Raw genomic sequence first — 18,624 nt, forward strand, 5'->3', positions numbered from 1 at the left:
GGGACGAGGTGCTGTGGGGAAGGGAAGGAGGTAAGGCGGGGGGGATGGAGAAGGGGAGGAGGGGCAGGGAGAGGCTGGGCATCATGGTTAGTATCCCCATTGTACAGATGAGAACACAGAGACCCGGTTAGCCAAGTGGCTGGTCCGTAGTCATATGACGCCAGACTGGGCTGAGAACCTGGGTCTCCAGTCCCTCCTTGCCCACACCCCAGAGCAAAGTGTACGTGTCTGGGGCGAGGATGGTCCCGGTGCTGGTGCCTGGGGCCGACATGGGTCTGGTCCCCATCCACAGGCCGGGCAGGCGGGGTCCAAGCGGGCGGAGTTGGTGTGCGGACAGGCCGGGTCGGAGCGACTGCAGGCCGGGGAGCGGCGCCCGTCGGCGGGCCTTTACTGGCAGGACTCGGAGGAGCACGGACCCAACGGCCTCCTGCCCCCGGACCACCTCGACGGGCCAGGTACGCTGCTCCGCACGGGCCACCCCACCCTCCACCTCGCACCCTCATTGGACTCAGAGCGGCCTCCCCCCGGGGAAGGCCGCCCTTGGGAGGGCTGATGGGTGGGCGGGTGAGGCCAGGCAGACCAGCCCTGTGTACGCTCAAGCACATGCACGCATCCACATATAACACACACACACACTCCCCCCTAGACTGTCACGTGTGCTCTTCTCACTCTTGCCTTTTGGTTTCACAACAATAACCGTGGTATCCGTTAAGCGCTTACTATGTGCCAGGCACTGTTCTTAGCACTGGGGTAGATACAAGCAAGTCGGGTTGGACGCAGTCCCTATCCCACGTGGGGCTTGCAGTCTTAATCCCCACTTTGCAGATGAGGTAACTGAGGCCCCACAGAAGCGAAGTGACTTGTCCAAGGTCACACAGCAGACCCCTCTGACCCTCAACTTGAGAAGAGCCATCCCCCCCTCCGCTGATAACCAAGGGCCAGATTGGTCCATCCCGTCCCTCCCTCTTTTGGTCCCCAGTCCTGTCCCTCCCCTTCTGCCCATCCCAGTGCCCGCTGCCTCCCTTCTCTATCCCAGTTCCCTGTCCTATTTCTCCCAGTCCAAATGCAGTGCCCCTGACCAACTCCGCCGTCCGATTGTGGTACCCATCCCTCCCCACCCTGGGCTGATCGCAGTGCGTGTGTGTATCTGTCTCTAGCTTTAGAGTGCTCCAGCTAATCATCCGATTTACAGACTGGAGAAGCCAGGCGGTCTGGTTTTGTGGTTGGACACAAAAATATTCCTTTGTCCCTGTTGACATTCTCTGGCTGCGTCTGGTCCACGTGATCGACACGGGGTTTTGTTGAGCTTGGAGGTGGAAGGAGGAGGCTGAGCAAATGGACGAAAGAAAGGGACCCTGCTGACCGTTTTCTCTGTCCCGTGGAGACCCAGCCAGAGGCTCCTTCTGCCAAAAGAGCCTCAACGTGATCCAGCTTTTTTTTAACGAGGCCTCTGAGAGAATCAGGGGTTCTGCCCAGTTCTTCATCCCCGCTTCCAGCTCCCCAATTAGTACATTTTTACTGGGGCCAAACCTGAAAATAATAATCATGGTACTCATTAAGCGCTTGCTGTGTGCCAGGCACTGTACTAAGCGTTCGGGTGGATACAAGCAAATCAGGTTGAACACAGTCCCTGGCCCGCCTAGGGCTCGCAGTCTCAGTCCCCATTTTGCAGATGAGGTAACTGAGGCACAGAGAAGTGAAGTGACTTTCCCAAGGCCACACAGCAGACAAGGGGTAGAGACTGGATTAGAACCCATGACACTGACTCCCAGGGCTGTGCTTTATCCACCACGCTATGCTGCTTCCCTTTCCGTGAAATACCCCAGATTGACAGCTTCTGCCGGCCATGGCAACTTGATAATTACTGTAGCATTTCCTAAGTGCTTACTATGTCAATCCCTGTATTAAAGTGCTGGGATAGATTCGAGATAGTTGTTATTACGATGGCATTTGTTAAGAGCTTTCTATGTGTCAAGCACTGTCCTAAGCGCTGGGATGGATTCATTCATTCATTCAATCGTATTTATTGAGCGCTTACTGTGTGCAGAGCACTGTACTAAGCGCTTGGGAAGTACAAGTTGGCAACATATAGAGACAGTCCCTAATCAATCAATCGATCGTATTTATTTAGCGCTTACTGTGTGCAGAGTACTGTACTAAGCGCTTGGGAAATACAAGTCGGCAACACATAGAGACAGTCCCTACCCAACAGTGGGCTCACAGTCTAGAAGGGGGAGACAGAGAACAAAACCAAACATACTAACAAAATAAAATAAATAGAATAGATATGTACAAGTAAGATAAATAAATAGAGTAATAAATATGTACAAAAATATATACATATATACAGGTGCTGCGGGGAAGGGAAGGAGGTAAGATGTGGGGGATGGAGAGGGGTCCCTACCCAACAGTGGGCTCACAGTCTAGAAGATTCAAGTTATTATTATGGATTGCCGAGAGCTTACTCTGTGCCAAACATCGTTCTAAGTACTGAGGTAGAGACAAGATCATCAGGTGGGACACAGTCCCTGTCCCACACAGGGTATGCATTCTAAGTAGTGGGGAGAACAGGAATTTAATCCCCATTTTATAGCTGAGGAAACTGAGGCACAGAGCAGTTCTGATCCGCCCAAGGTCGCCCAGCAGCCAAGTGGCCGAGCTGGGATCAGATCCCAGGTCCTCAGACTCCCCAGCCCGGGCTCTTCCCGACTCGGCACTGTGTCTCCTCACCTCCTTTCCGTCATCCAAGGAACGCGGTAACCCCTCTGCCCGTTTCCTCTCTTTCCCATCATCGCTCATTTCTCGCAGCTGGAGCAGTGAGGGTGGGAAGGGGAGGCAGCAGGGGAAGGTTGCCTGCCCCGGCACAGACTGTGAGCCCACTGTTGGGTAGGGACTGTCTCTATATGTTGCCAACTTGTACTTCCCAAGTGCTTAGTACAGTGCTCTGCACACAGTAAGCGCTCAATAAATACGATTGATTGATTGATTGAGCGGGGTGGGGCAGGGGCTGTGGGGAGACCCGCTCTGGCCGCCGGCCCCATAATGTGACTGGTCGTGCAGACCCGCGGTGCGGGGATCGCCAAGAATAGACCTGCCACCGGCAGTTAATTTTAGAAAACGGAAGGAAGAAAAACTGCTGCTGCTGCCGCTGCCCCTGCCTTGGATAGGAGAAGCGGAGCTTGGGAGCTGAAGGGATGAGGGAGACCTACAGAATTCCTGGGGGGGATTTGGGGAATGAGGAAAGAGCCCAGGCTTGGGAGTCAGAGGACGTGGGTTCTAATCCCGGCTCTGCTACCTGTCTGCTGTGTGACCTTATCTGTGCTTCAGTGACCTCATCTCTAAAATGGGGATTAAGACTGTGAGCCCCACGTGGGACAGCCTGATTATCTTGTATCTACCCCAGTGCTTAGAAAAGTGCTTGGCACATAGTCAGTGCTTAACAAATGTCATCGTCGAGGAAAAAAAAAATCCAAACAGGGAACCGAAGAGCCCAGTGGCGAACCAAAACCGCACGTGGTCAACTGGCCAAATTAGAGAGTGTCCCCCTTTTTTTAAAAAAATGACATTTGTTAAGTGCTTATTAGGGGCCAGGCGCTCTTCTAAGCACTGGGTTAGACAGAAGCTAATCAATTTGGATGCAGTCCATGTCCCATGTGGTGCTCACGGTCTTAATCCCATTTTATGCATGAGGTAACTGAGGGAAGTGAAGTGACTTGTCCAAGGTCACACAGCATGCAAGTGGCAGAGCCGGGCTGGGAACTGAGAACCTGCTGACTCCTGGGCCCAGGCTCTATCAGCTAGGCCACACTGCTTCCAAAGTACATGGTGCCTACTAATTTGCAGGGAGAGTTGGGGAAACGCTGCTGGGTTGTTGGAGGGAGAGTCTGCTGGCCTCTACTCCGTTCTGATCCTCCTCGACCCCTTGGCTGCCTTGGACAGGGTCTCTTGGAAACCCCGCCCAACCTGCTTTTCTGACATAGTCCTTGCCACATCCTCCTTGACCGCTCGGCTGCCTTTGACCCTGGAAACACAGTGGAACCGTAGCTTCGCTGACGCTGTCCTTTAGCGGTTCTCCTCTAGGTCTCCGACTGTTCGTTCTCCATCTCTTTTGCGGGCTTCTCCTCTCCTCCAAGCACCTCGCTGTGGGAGCCCCTCAAGGCTCAGTTCTGGGTCCCCTTCTATTACACCCTATCCCTTGGAGAACTCATTCGCTCCCTCTGCTTCAACTCCCACCTCCTGCTGTCGACCCCCGGCCCACGTCCTCCCCCTGGCCTGGAATGCCCTCCCTCCACACGTCCGTCAAGCTAGCTCTCTTCCTCCTTTGAAAGCCCTACTGAGAGCTCACCTCCTCCAGGAGGCCTTCCCACACTGAGCCCCCTTTTTCCTCTCCTCCTCCCCCTCCCCCCCAACCCTACCTCCTTCCCTTCCCCACAGCACCTGTATATGTTTGTACAGATTTATTACACTATTTTACTTGCACATATTTACTCTTCTATTTATTTTGTTAATGATGTGCATCTAGCTTTATTTTTATTTATTCTGGTGACTTGACACAGTCCACATGTTTTGTTTTGTTCTCTGTCTCCCCCTTCTAGACTGTGAGCCCGTTGTTGGGTAGGGACCGTCTCTATCTGTTGCCAACTTGTACTTCCCAAGCGCTTAGTACAGTGCTCTGCACACAGTAAGCGCTCAATAAATACGATTGAGTGAATGAATGAATGAATGTTTCCCAAATCTACATCTTTAGCCCTCACCTTTCCCCTTCTCGGCAGTCTCACATTTCCTCCTACCTTCGGGACATTTCTCCTTGGATGTCCCGTCGACACGTCAAATTTAACACGCCCCAAATGGAACTCCTCATGTTCTCACCTAAAGCCCATCCTCCCGCAGTGTAGCTTCCCTGTCACTGTAGACAGCATCACCGTCCTCCCTACCTCTCAAATCCTTAACCTTGGTGTTATCCTTGACTCATCTCTCTCATTCAACCCACACGTTCAATCTGTCACCAAATCCTGTTGGCTCTACTTCGGGTTCTATACCTCGGTCTCATCTATCTCGCCACCGACCTCTCGCCCACAACCTACCTCTGCCCTGGAATGCCTTCTCGCCTCAGATGGATAATTGCTCTCCCCTACTTCCATGCCTAGTTGGAGGCACATCCCTTTCAAAAAGCCTTCCCTGACTGAGCCCTCCTTTCCTTTTCTCCCGCTCCCTTCTGTGCCGCTCTTACTTGCTCCGTCATTCATCCTCCCTTCCATCCCCGCAGCACGTAGATATATACTTGTAGATATCTGTAGTCTATTTATTTATCTATTTATATTAATGTCTGTCTCCCCCTCTAGACTGTGAGCTCATTGTGGGCAGGAATGTGTCTGTTGTTATATTGTACTCTCCCAAGTGCTTAGTACATTGCTTTGCACAGAGTCATGTCATATATGCTGTGGAGTTGTCTCCAAGCCACAGCGACACCATGGACACATCTCTTCCAGAACGCAGTCGTTCTGGTAGTGGATCCACAGAGTTTTCCTGGTACAAATCCAGAAGCGGTTTACAGTTGTCTCCCTCTGCGCAGTAAACTTGAGTCTCCGCCCTCGATTCTCCTGTGCCGCTTCTGTCCAGCACAGGGGAGTTTTGACTTGTAGCAAATGGCCTTCCACTCGCTAGCCGCTGGCCAAACTAGAAATGGAATGGGTAGGCCTCTGTTTCACTCTCCCTCCCGTAGTCGAGACTGGTAGACTACTGGAAACTCTCCAGGTGTGACCCTGAGGGGAGTTGCGTCGTCATCATCATCAATCGTATTTATTGAGCGCTTACTATGTGCAGAGCACTGTACTAAGCACTTGGGAAGTACAAATTGGCAACGTATAGAGACAGTCCCTACCCAACAGTGGGCTCACAGTCTAAAAGGGGGAGACAGAGAACAAAACCAAACATACTAACAAAATAAAATAAATAGAATAGATATGTACAAGTAAAATAAATAAATGAATAGGGTAATAAATATGTACAAACATATATACATATATACAGCGTTGCAAACAGCGAGTGCTCAGTAAGTATGACTGAATGAACGAATGACCTCCCTGCCTCCCGTCTCTCCTCGCTCCAGTCAATCAATCCATCAATCGATCGTTTCTTTTGAGCGCTCACTATGCCCAGAGCACTGTTCCACACTGAGAAGCACCGTGGCTCAATGGAAGCAGCACGAGCTTGGGAGTCAGAGGTCGTGAGTTCTAATCCCGGCTCCACCACTTGTCGGCTGTGTGACTTTGGGCAAGTCACTTAACTTCTCTGTGCCTCAGTGACCTCATCTGTAAAATGGGGATGAAGACTGTGAGCCCCATGTGGGACAACCTGATTACCTAGTATCGTCCCCAGCGCTTAGTACAGTGCTTTGCACATAGTAAGTGCTTAACAAATGCCATCATTATTATTATTATTATTATTGTTTTTATTATTCCAAGCGCATATTATTCCAAGCACATAGTAAGTGCTTAACAAATGCCATCATTATTATTATTATTTTTATTATTCCAAGCGCATGGGAGAGTACACCACAACAGAATTAGCAGGCACTTTTCCCGCCCATGACAAGCTTACAGTGTAGAGGGGGAGACGGGCGTTAATATAAATAAGTCCAGTCTATGCTTCATTCTTTAGCCCAGATCATTTTTCTAAAAAGAAAAAGTTCAGTCCACATCTTCCCACACCTCAAGAACCTCCAGTGGTTGCCCGTTCACCTTCGCATCAAACAGAAACTCCTCACCATTGGCTTAAGGCACTCAGTCAGCTCACTCCCTCCTACCCCACCTCGCTGCTCTCCTAATCCAACCCAGCCCGCACGCTTCATCATCATCAATCGTATTTATTGAGCGCTTACTATGTGCAGAGCACTGTACTAAGCGCTTGGGAAGTACAAATTGGCAACACATAGAGACAGTCCCTACCCAACAGTGGGCTCACAGTCTAACACCAACCTACTCGCCTGTCCCTCGATCTCGCCCGTCTCTCCACTGACCTCTCGCCCATGTCCTGCCTCTGGCCTGGAACTCCCTCCCTCCCTCCCTCCCTCCCTCATATCCCACTGTTCCCAACTCCAAAGCCCTCCTAAAACTCACATCTCCAAGAGACCTTCCCCGACTAAGCCCCTTTTCCCCTATTCTTTCTCCTTTCTGTGTCAGCCATGCCGTCGGATCGGTACCCAGTTGTCAGCTGTGTGACTTTGGGCAAGTCACTTCACTTCTCTGTGCCTGTTACCTCATCTGTTGGGTCGGGACTGTCTCTATGTGTTGCCAACTTGTACTTCCCAAGCGCTTAGTACAGTGCTCTGCACACAGTAAGCGCTTAATAAATACGATTGATTGATCTGTAAAATGGAGATTAAGACTGTGAGCCCCACATGGGACAACCTGATCACCTTGTAACCTCCCCAGCGCTTAGAACAGTGCTTTGCACATAGTAAGCACTTAATAAATGCCATTATTATTATTATTATTACTACCCCTAAAGCATGTGCTATTCACCCCAGCCCTATAGCACTTATGCCCATAGTGTGATGCTCAGCTGTTTCCCTCCTCTCTAGTTCATTTCATCGTCTTCCTCCCCATCTGGATTGTAAGCTCGTAGTGGGCAGGGAACGTGTCTACCAATTCGACTGTACTGGTGGTCTCCCAAGTGCTCAGTACAGTGTTGTGCATACAGTAACCGCTCAGTAAATACCATTGATTGACCATGGACTGTGGGAACCAGTTGCTCCCAGGGAGAGAATAGAGGGAAGCAGTCAGTCAGTAGTATTTATTGAGTGCTTACTGTGTACAGAGCCTCAGTTACCCATCTGTAAAATGAGGATTAAGACTGTGAGCCCCACGTGGGACAACCTGATCACCTTGTATCTACCCCAGCGCTTAGAACAGTGCTTTGCACATAGTAAGTGCTTAACAAATACCATCATTATTATTATTATTATTAGGCACTTAAAGAAGCGTGGCCTAGTGGAAAGAGCCTGAGCCTGGGAGCCAGAAGGCCTAGATTTTAATCCCGGCTCCGCCACTTGTCTGCTGTGTGACCTTGGACAAGTCACTTCAGTTACCTTCAGTTACCTCATCTGTAAAATGGAGATTAAGTCCTCCTCCCTCAGACTTAGACTGTGAACCCCATGTGGGACAGGGACTGTGTCCAACCTGATGATCTTGTATCTACCCCAGCACTTAGAACAGTGCTTGATACATAGTAAGCGCTCAACAGATACCATAAAAAAAGAGAATCAGCGGTCCAGGGGCTGCCCTCAAGGAGCTCAAACGGGGCGGAGCCCAAGAGTGGGGAGTCGGTCAGTCAGTTGTATTTATTGAGCGCTTACTGTGTGCAGAGCACTGTACTGAGTGCTTGGGAGAGTATAGTAGAACAATAAACGGACATATTCCCTGCCCACAACAAGTTTACAGTCTAGAAGGAATGGGAGCGGAGAGTGGGGGATTGGGCCTGTGAGAGCCGGCCCGGCGTCCATGTGGTTTTTTCTTCCGCCCAGGAGAGCGACCCCTGAATCTGCGGGTGCCCCATCTTATAAGTCGGCCCCCCGTGGGGGCAGACGGAGACCAGCTTTCGGCCAAGCCGCTCTGCAGCTCCCGGGCCTCAGGTGAGCCGGCACCGGGCCGAGCCCACGGGAACTCCTCGCCCTGCCGCCGGGCGGGGGCCGGGATTGCTCACACTCATCATCATCATCATCAATCGTATTTATTGAGCGCTTACTATGTGCAGAGCACTGTGCTAAGCGCTTGGGAAGTACAAATTGGAAACATATAGAGACAGTCCCTACCCAACAGTGTGCTCACAGTCTAAAAGGGGGAGACAGAGAACAAAACCAAACATACTAACAAAATAAAATAAATAGAGTAGACATGTGCAAATAAAATAAATAAATAAATAAATAGAGTAATAAAATAAATAAATAGAGTAATCCCGGGGGGCCTCCTGCAGGGGAGCCTACCCCTCCCTGCTTCGGGAGCCGTTGGCTGTCCATGCTTTCTGCTCCAGTATCACTGTGCTCCCTGCACAGGACTCCAACAAGAGTCCCCGGCGGGGATAAGCTGCGGGACAGTTGAAGCAGTGCGGCCTAATTTTTGATGGCATTTATTAAACGCTTACTATGTGCAAAGCACTGTTCCAAGCGCTGGGGAGGTTACAAGGTGATCAGGTTGCCCCTCAGGGGGCTCACAGTCTTAATCCCCATTTTACAGATGAGGTAACTGAGGCCCAGAGAAGTTAAGTGACTTGCCCAAAGTCACGCAGCTGACAAGTGGCGGAGCCGGGATTTGAACCCCTGACCTCTGGCTCCAAAGCCCGGGCTCTTTCCACTGAGCCATGCTGCTTCTCTAGCCATGCTGAGAGTCAGAGGACCTGGGTTTCTTAATCCTGACTCTGCCACTTGTCTGCTGGGTGACGTTGGGCAAGTCACTTCCCTTCTCTGGGCCTCAGTTACCTCATCTGTAAAATGGGGGTCAAGACTGTGAGCCCCATGTGGGACAGGAACTGTGTCTCACCTGGTTCGCGTGTATCTTGCTTAGAGCAGTGCTTGGCGCGTAGTAAGCGCTTAATGAGTGTCATTATTATTACTGTTGATATTATTCTATGGGCCTCGGTTCCGTCATCTGCAAAGTGGGGATTCAATCTCCCTCTCCCTCCTAGTTTGTGAGCCCTGTGTGGGACCTGATGATCTTGTGTCTCCCCCAACACTTACAACAATGTTTGGCACATAGTACGTGCGTAACTAATATCACAGTGATTGTTATTATAAGGTTGGGGGGCGGCTCTGGGCCTTGGGGAGCCCAGGGGGAGGGGTTGAACAGCCAGGGATCCCCAGCAAGAGTAGTCGTTTGGGCCTCCTCCCCGCGGATTCAGGGCCCAGTCTGCAGCCATCCTCTCCCAACGTCACGATTGGGCGCTCCCTCGTGCTCTTCCTCTTCCGTTTCTCCTCCCTGAGCCTCAAGAGATTCCCGACACGAGCCTCTTCCTCCCGTCTCGTCCCCCGGCCCCCCACTCACTGTCCAGGGCTTGGAGGGGCCGCTTTGGGGCCAGCTGACGCCACTTCTCCTGTTCCTTGTTTCCCTTTCCGATTCAGAAAACCTGGGCATCTTAAAGGATTTTCCTCACTCGGCTTTCAGTATAGAAAGGAAAGTCATCAAGACAGAGCCGGAAGACACGAGATAGCTGAGACGCCCGCGGCCCCGCCGAACTCTGGAAACTCCTCGGGCCAACGGACCCAGCTCCAACCCGGGAGCGAAGCCTTAATAACCAACGTTGCCTCATTCGCGCCGACGGATGGCCCCCAGCCGAAACCCAGGCGGCCGGTCTCGCGAGTACAGAGGGGGCTACACCCCCCCCAGGCGGAGTTTGGGGGCGGGGGGGGGGGATCGACCGGCCCAGCCTCCGGCGGCCTCCCCGCGGACCGGCCGCTGACCTGACAGCGATAGCCCGGGGCCTCGAGGCCCAGAGTCCGGCCGGCGGTTGTGGACACGATTCGTTTTACTTGAAGCTCCGGCGTCTCCCCTGGGTGGATCGAGCGGAACTGGGCCCCGTCACCCACCCGGATTGAGTGATGTCTTTTGGGGCGGAGGAAGGGGGCCCCGGGCTGACGGAAGTGTTTCTGCGGAGGAGACCTGGCCCGCCGCCCGGTAGCCGAGCCGAGAACGATCGCGGCTCTTCCGTCTGAGCGAGCCGGGCTGGGTTCCCGGGAGGGATTTCTATATGTGCAGATGTGTCGCTATATATACATCTCCCTCTTCGCTATGTGTCTGTCCTTATGTATGTATGTGTTAAGTAGGTGTGACGCGTGATGCGTCATTTTGCCGGCTTGGCTGGTGCGTTTCCGTCTGCTCCCGAGCCCTGGAGCCCGTGAAGAGAGAGATGGAGGGTGGCCGGCGGCCTGTCTTGCTCCCGGCCGGGGCTCCTCCCAGACGAGCCAGCCCAGACCCCGCACGCGCCCCAGGAGGGCCAGCCCGCAAGGAAGATTGACCGCCGGCTGGGGGGCCCGGGACCCAGGAGTCCGGCTTCCATCAAGTTCTGCACGTCTGCCGAGCCCAGTGGAGCCCAGCACCACCTCCACGTGTGCTCTTCGCACCTGGGGAAGACCAGGGGCGACAAGGAGTGGTCTGTGGGGTGGGGGGGGGGTGTCAGCCATCCCAGGGGGTGCCCTTCTCCAGCTGGGCTTCTTGACCGCCTACACTCAGTATTTATTGTTACCCATCCAGTTTCACAGATGCAGATTTTTCCCTCTAAAATTGGCACTAACCCGACTGCATTTTGATATTTCGTTTCCACCGTTGATTGCGGTGCTGGGGGTGAGGGTGGCTATGCCAGATGTGAGCGTGTATGCCCACCCCCCACTCTCTCTCACATGCACATCCTGGCACGCCGGTTTTCCAGTTTATCCCCCGGTATGGGAATTTCCAATTTGAGTTCCCAGAGGAGATTCCGGTGAACTAGAGACCCCGTTTCCCTGATTTTGAGGGTGTGTGGTGACGGAGGATGGATAAGTCACTGGGAGTATAGTAAATATGCCCTGTTGGATGAATTAATGGGTCCTGGGTATTGGGGAGCACGGGGGATTGTGAGGTTCCATTTGCCCAACTTCCTGGATCTGCATCGAAAACACCCCGAGCTTGGGCCCGACACATACACACTCACACACACTGATTGTGTCTACACTGTTGGTCTCCAATCACTGTAACAGACAAAATTGTCTTATCGCTTTGAATTTGTGGAGCAGAGCTTTATAGCGGAAACACCAGTAAACGACTTTTATACTATTAAAATGTTTTCTTTCTCCTCCCCCTCCCCCCTTCCCCCCCCCCACCCCATGTTTCTTTGACCGCACTGTACACTGAGAAGTTTTTTTCTGGACTGTACGACCCCGTGGCTGGAGTAGGATTGAACCATGTGATTGTGTTTGTTCCTCGTGTGTGGCCCCAGTGGTGTGCGTGGGGGGGTTTCAACGCGGTGTGATCTGCTTTTAATATTAGCCATAGCACTGGTTAGTATCTGAGTAGTTTCATGAAACGTTTCATGTATTTGAATGTGAGGGTGGGTGGGGGGGGAGGTTGTTTCTTGGGGGTGTCGTGTGTTTCTAATTGAGTCTTAATGTGTGTAGACTTGAATAAGCAACGGAGGTTTACGGATATACAGGCATTCTCGTGCTTCGACAGCACGTCTGATTCGAACGTGGCCAGACCCTGGGGGTGGGGGGTGGGAGGGGTCCCGGGCTCCAGCCAGCATCTTGACATACAAACCGAGCGTGCTTGGTTGTTAACGGTTTCGTGGTCTTTCAAGTTGAACGATCCGGGTGGCCGGGGGCGGGTGGTTGGGGGGGTGGTTGGGGGGTGGTCGACCCAATTTCAATAGAATAGAACTTTTATTTTGTAAACACTAATGTATTAAATTTGCTCTTCACGAAAGCTTACGATACATATATATGTTATTTTTCAATTTGAACTGTAAAGACAATTCTGTAGCCGGAGCCCCGGGTGCGTGGGGTTGTCCAGCCGGGAGCATTTCCGTCGAGTGACAGGCCATCGGTCCGTGTTCCGGGTCCGGGACCACGGGACGGTGGGTCACCCCTCTGATTGGGGTCGGAAGGGTGAGGAGGGGAGAGGGCACAAGGAGGAGGGAGAAAAGGAGATGTGGGTTTTCGTTTTAGGGGCTATAAACCCTTTTTTGGCCTCTTCCGCTACGTCTGTCTTGCCTGCCGGCCACTGATCACCTCCGGGGTGGACAGGACCAGCCTCTCCCCAGTGGGGAGGGGTTTGGAGAGGAGTTTGGAGGTGGCTGGATTGTCTCTGCGGCCTGGGGGACAGAAGACCTGTGTTCTAATCCCAATCCCACCGCCGTGTGACCTTGGGCGAGTCTCTTCACTTTTCAGTTACCTTATCCGTAAAATGGGGATTGAGTCTGTGAGCCCTCAGTGAGACAGGGACTGTGTTCAACCCGATTTGCTTGTGTCCACCCCAGTGCTTAGCTGAGTGCTTGGCCCATAGTAAGTGCTTAACAAATATCACAGTTATTATCATCATCATCATCATCATCAGTCATTTATTGAGCGCTTACTATGTGCAGAGCACTGTACTAAGCGCTTGGGAAGTACAAATTGGCAACATATAGAGACAGTCCCTACCCAACAGTGGGCTCACAGTCTAAAATCATTAGCATTAAGACATTCAAAGAACTCTTTCCCTCAAACCTTGCATCATTCCTCTCACTGTAAACAGCCCTCACACTCCATTCCTCAAACACTACCCTGATCTCCTCTATCTCACCACCAACCCCTTTCCCATGTCCTTCCTCTGGCCAAGCCCTACCCCTATGCCTTCATATTGGACAGACCACCACCCTCCCCAACTTCAGTCAATCCAATCATATTTATTGAGTGCTTCCTATGTTCAGAGCACCGTACTAAGAGCTTGGAAGAGCACAATATAACAGAGTCGATAGGCACGTTCCTTGTCTAGAGGGAGAGACAGACATTACAATCAATTATGGTTATGGACATAAAGGGCTGTGGGGCTGAGGGAAGAGTGAGTAAGGGATGCACAACTAAGGGCGAAGATGACGCTGAAAGCAGTGGGAAAAGAGGAAATGAGAGCTTCGTCGGGGAGGCCTCTTGGAGGAGACGTGCTTTTAATAAGGCTTTGAAGGTGGGGAGATAAGTTCCCATTGGATGTGAAGGGGCGGGGAGCTCCAGGTCTGAAGGAGGATATGAGCAAGGGGTTGACGGTGAGATGGATGAGACGGTGAGGTACAATGAGTGGATGGTTGTTAGAGTGAATTGGGCAGGCTGGGTTGGAGTAGGAGAGCAGCAGCATAATGTAGGTGGGGGTAAGATAAGATTGAGGGCTTTAAAGCGGATGGTAAGGCGTTTCTATTTGACATGGAGATGAATGGGCAACCTCTGAGGGTCTTGAGGCGTGGGGAGACTTGAACTGAACCCAGCCCACACACTTCGCTCCTCTTAATGCTAACCTTCACACTGTACCTCCACCTCATCCATCTCACCGCCAACCTCTCGCCCACATCCTGCCTCAGGCCTGGAATGCCCTCCTTCATATCCAACAGACACTCTCCCTGCCTTCAAAGTCTCATTGAAGGCACATTTCCCAGAGGGCTTCCCTGACTAAGCCCTCTTTTCCTTTTCTCCCTTCTGTGTCAGTCTCACTCTCTCCCTTTATTCATCCCCTCTCCCAGCCCCACAGCACTTAGGTTCATGTCTGTAATTTATTTACATAATTCCCGTCTGCCCCTGAAGACTGTAAGCTCGTTGTGGGCAGGGAATGTGTTCATCAGATGGTCATTTTCAATCTGATGTGCTCTGCACATAGTAAGTACTCAATAAATATGATTGATGATTTTGGACTCTCCCAAGCGCTTAGTAGAGTGTTCTGCACACAGTAAGCACTCAATAAGTACAATTCACTGAACGGTTTTGGAGAAAAAATGATCTGGACGGCAGAGTGGAGTATGGACAGGAGTCAGCAAAGAGGCGGATACAGTGATCAGGGCAGGATAGGATAAATGTTCGGATCAGCCAAGTAGCAGTTTGGATGGAGAGGAAAGGGTGGATTTTAGCGATGTTGTGAAAGTAGGACTGACAGGATTTGGAGACAGGTTGAATATGTGGCTTGAATGAGAGAGATGAGTTGAGGATAGCGCCAAGGTTACGGGCTTGTGAGACAGGGAGGGTAGTGGAGCTGTCTACAAAATCTTACTCTATAAATCCTATCTCCTCCAAGAGGCTTTCCCTAAGCCATCATTTCCCCTAGCTGGCCTCCCTTCTGCTTCGCGCTTATACAGTTGGGCTGCATCCCAAAACCCTTTGATGCCCCAGCTGTGCGGCATTCCTGTCCATATCCTTATGCTCCGATGTTTCCCCTATCTATCATTTATTTTAATGTCTGCCTCCTCAGCTAGAGTGTAAACAGTGGGGTGGGGATCCCATCTATCGACTCTATTGTATCTTCCAAGGACTCAGTACAGTGCTCTGAAATCAATCAGTTGTATTTATTGAGTGCTTACTGCCTGCAGAGCAGTGTACTAGACTAGCACTAGACTAGCACTGAACTAGCACAGTTTCTAGACTGTGAGCCTGTTGTTGGGTAGGGACTGGCTATATGTTGCCAAATTGTACTTTCCAAGTACTTAGTACAGTGCTCTGCTCATAGTAAGTGCTCAATAAATATGATCGAATGAATATTAAGCTCTTGGGAGAGTACAACAGAGTTGGTAGACACATTCCCTGACCTCGAGGAACTTCAAGTCTAGAGGGGGAGGCAGATGGAAAAATAAATTAGGATATTGATTCATTCATTCAATCGTATTTATTGAGCACTTACTGTGTGCAGGGCACTGTACTAAGCGCTCGGGAAGTGAGATGGACCTAAGTGCTGTAGGGCTAAAGGTGGGATGAATATCTAGTGATTACAAGGGAACAGATTCAAGTGCCTGGGAGATGCAGAAGGGAGAGGGAGTAGGGGAAATGCGGGCTTAATTGGAGAAGGATCCCTTGGAAGAGATGTGAATTTATTATGACTTTGAAGGTGGGGAGGGATGGATTGTTGGAAATTCATTCAATTGTATTTATTGAGCGCTTACTGTGTGCAGAGCACTGTACTAAGCGCTTGGGTATGAAGGGGGAGGAAGTTCCAGGCCAGAGGCAGGACGTGCGCAAGGGGTCGACGGCGAAGTAGACAAGATCGAGGTACAGTGAGTAGGGTGGCCTTAGAGGAGCAAATTGTGCGGGCTGGATCGGAGTAGGAAATCATGGAGGGAAGATAGGAAGGGGCAAGGAGATTAAGTGTTTAGCGTGGGAAGGCCTCTTGGAGGAGATGTGATTTTAGAAGGGTTTTGAAGACGGGGAGGGCGATGGTCTGTCGGATATTAAAGGGGAGGGAGTTCCATCCAGAGGCAGGGCGTGGGTGAGGGGTCAGCAGTGAGATAGATGAGATTGAAATATAGAGAGTAGGTTGGCGTTAGAGGAGCAAAGTGTGGAGTGGGCTGAAGTGAAATCAGAGAGGTGAGGTAAGAGGGGGCGGACCGATTGAGTGCTTCAGTGCTAATGGTGAGAAGTTTCTGTTTTAAACGAGAGTTTTTCGAGAAATGGGGTGATGCGGACTGAGATTATTGTTTTAGAAAAATGCGGGCAGCAGAGTGAAGTATGGACTGAAGTGGGGAGGGACAGGCAGGGAGGTCAGCGAGGAGGCTAGTGCGATAATCAAGGCGGGATAGGATAAGTGCTTGGTGTAGCTTGTTAGCAGTTTGGAGAGACAAGGGCGGTGTACTAAGCGGTGTACTAAGCGCTTAGTACAGTGCTCTATACACAGTAAACGTTCAATAAATGCGATTGATTTCAGTGATGAGAAGGTAAAACAGACAGGATTTGGTGATAGACTGAATATGTGGGTTGAGTGAGAGAGATGGGTCGAGGAGAGAAGCAACATGGCGCTGTGGATAGACCATGGGCCTTGGAGTCAGAAGGTCGTGAGTTCTAATCCCGGTTCCACTGCTTGTCAGCTGTGTAACCTTGGGCAAGTCACTTTACTTCTCTGGTCTTCGGTTACTTCATCTGTAAAACTGGGGATTGAGACTGTGAGGCCTACATGGGACAGGGACTGTGTCCAACCCGATTTGCTAGTGTCTACCCGGGTCCTCAGTACAGTGACTGGCACATAGTAAGCGCTTAACAAATACCATTATCATTATTATCATAAAGCTGAGGTTACGGGCTTGTGAGAACGGGAGCATGGTGGTGGTGTCTACAGTGATGGGAAAGTCGGGGAGGACAGAGTTTGAGTGGGAAGATGAGGAGTTCTGTTTTAGACATGTTAAGTTTGAGGTGTTGGCAGGAGTAGAGGTGTCCTGAGGGCAGGAGGAAATGCAAGACTGCAGAGAAGGAGACAGGTTGATGATGATGATGATGGCATTTATTAAGCGCTTACTATGTGCAAAGCACTGTTAAGTGATGAGGTTGTCCCACGTGGGGCTCACAGTCTTCATCCCCATTTTACAGATGAGGGAACTGAGGCCCAGAGAAGTGAAGTGACTTGCCCAAAGTCACACAGCTAAGTGGCGGAGCCGGGATTTGAACCCATGACCTCTGACCCCAAAGCCCATGCTCTTTCCCACTGAGCCACGCTGCTTCTCCAGATTGGGCCTGGAGATGTAGATTTGGGAGTCATAATAGTAATTGTGGTATTTGTTAAGCGCTTACATGTGCCAGGCACTGTACTAAGCACTGGGGTGGATACAAGCAAATCGGGTTGGACACGGTCCCTGTCCCACGTGGGGCTCACGGTCTCAATCCCCATTTTTCAGATGAGGTAACTGAGGCCCAGAGGAGTGAAGTCTTCACACCAAAGCGTGGAACAGCACTGGGTGATGGCGGGACGGAGGAGGTGATGGACCGTGGATAGACAATTGGCCGGGGTGGGGGGCAGAGTTAGGGGTTATAGTTCTGGGCGGAGGGTGAGCTGGGGGCCCTGGACAATCTGGAGAGGGAGTGAGCAGTGAAATCTCCACCCTTGCAGGAGACCCTGAGCTCCTCAGGCCAGGGAGGGGCCAAGTGGATGAAGGTCTGCCAGGGGAGGTGGAGACGGGGCCGTGGGACTGGCTGAAAAATGGTAGCTTTCGCCTCAGAGCGAGCACGTGCGAGGGAAAACTCCGCGGAAAGAATTTGAATCCCGATTCCATGTTCTTTCACAACATCTCCAGAATCCACCCCATCCTTTCCGTCCAAACTACCACCGTGCTGGTCCAAGCGCTTGTCATGTCCTTTAGAGAAGCAGCGTGGCTCGGTGGAAAGAGCCCGGGCTTGGGAGTCAGAGGTCATGGATTCGAATCCCGGCTCCGCCACTTGTCAGCTGTGCGACTTCGGGCAAGTCACTTCACTTCTCCGGGCCTCAGTTCCCTCATCTGGAAAATGGGGATGAAGACTGTGAGCCCCACGTGGGACAACCTTGATTACCTTGTATCCCCCCACTAGCGCTTAGAACAGTGCTTGGCACGTGTCGGCCTCCTCCCTGACCTCCCTGCCTCCTGCCTTCTCCCTTAACCCCCCTCCAGTTCACACTTCATCCTGCAGCCCAGTTCATCTCTCTCCAAAACTGCTCAGTCCATGTCTCCCCACTCCTCAAGAACCTCCAGTGGTTTCCCATCCACCTCCGCATCCAACAGAAACTCCTCACTGTCGGATTTAAAGCACTCAATCACCGTGCCTCCTCCTACATCACTTTGCTACTCTCCCACTTCAACCCTGCCCCACACTTTGCTCGATCTCATCTGGGATACTGCTGCCCTCCTGCCCTCTGTTCTACCAGGAGCTCCCTCCCCCTCAAAGGGCTCTGCTCTGAGTAATAATAATAGTAATAATAATAATAATAATAATAATGATGATGGTATTTGTTAAACGCTTACTATGTGCGAAGCACTGTTCTAAACGCTGGGGGGGATACAAGGTGATCAGGTGGTTCCACACGGGGCTCACAGTTTTAATCCCCATTTTACAGATGAGGTAACTGAGGCCCAGTGAAGTGACTTGCCCAAAGTCACCCATCCGACAAGCGGCGGAGCCGGGATTAGAACCCGTGA

General features: G+C 51.5%; 1 protein-coding gene across 1 annotated transcript in view; it reads left to right on the plus strand.

The window, feature by feature from the left end:
• The window catches only part of NAB1 (NGFI-A binding protein 1), a 46,478-nt gene extending 34,405 nt beyond the window's left edge, over nucleotides 1-12,073 (plus strand). Inside the window, 3 exon segments of the mRNA XM_038749603.1 lie at nucleotides 293-455; nucleotides 8,525-8,632; nucleotides 10,115-12,073. Coding sequence (XP_038605531.1) covers nucleotides 293-455; nucleotides 8,525-8,632; nucleotides 10,115-10,203 — 360 coding nt within the window. The 3' untranslated portion in view covers nucleotides 10,204-12,073.
• The last annotated feature ends 6,551 nt before the right edge of the window (nucleotides 12,074-18,624 follow it).

This window comes from Tachyglossus aculeatus, chromosome 7 (assembly GCF_015852505.1).
Source record: "Tachyglossus aculeatus isolate mTacAcu1 chromosome 7, mTacAcu1.pri, whole genome shotgun sequence".
NCBI classification, from domain to species: domain Eukaryota; kingdom Metazoa; phylum Chordata; class Mammalia; order Monotremata; family Tachyglossidae; genus Tachyglossus; species Tachyglossus aculeatus.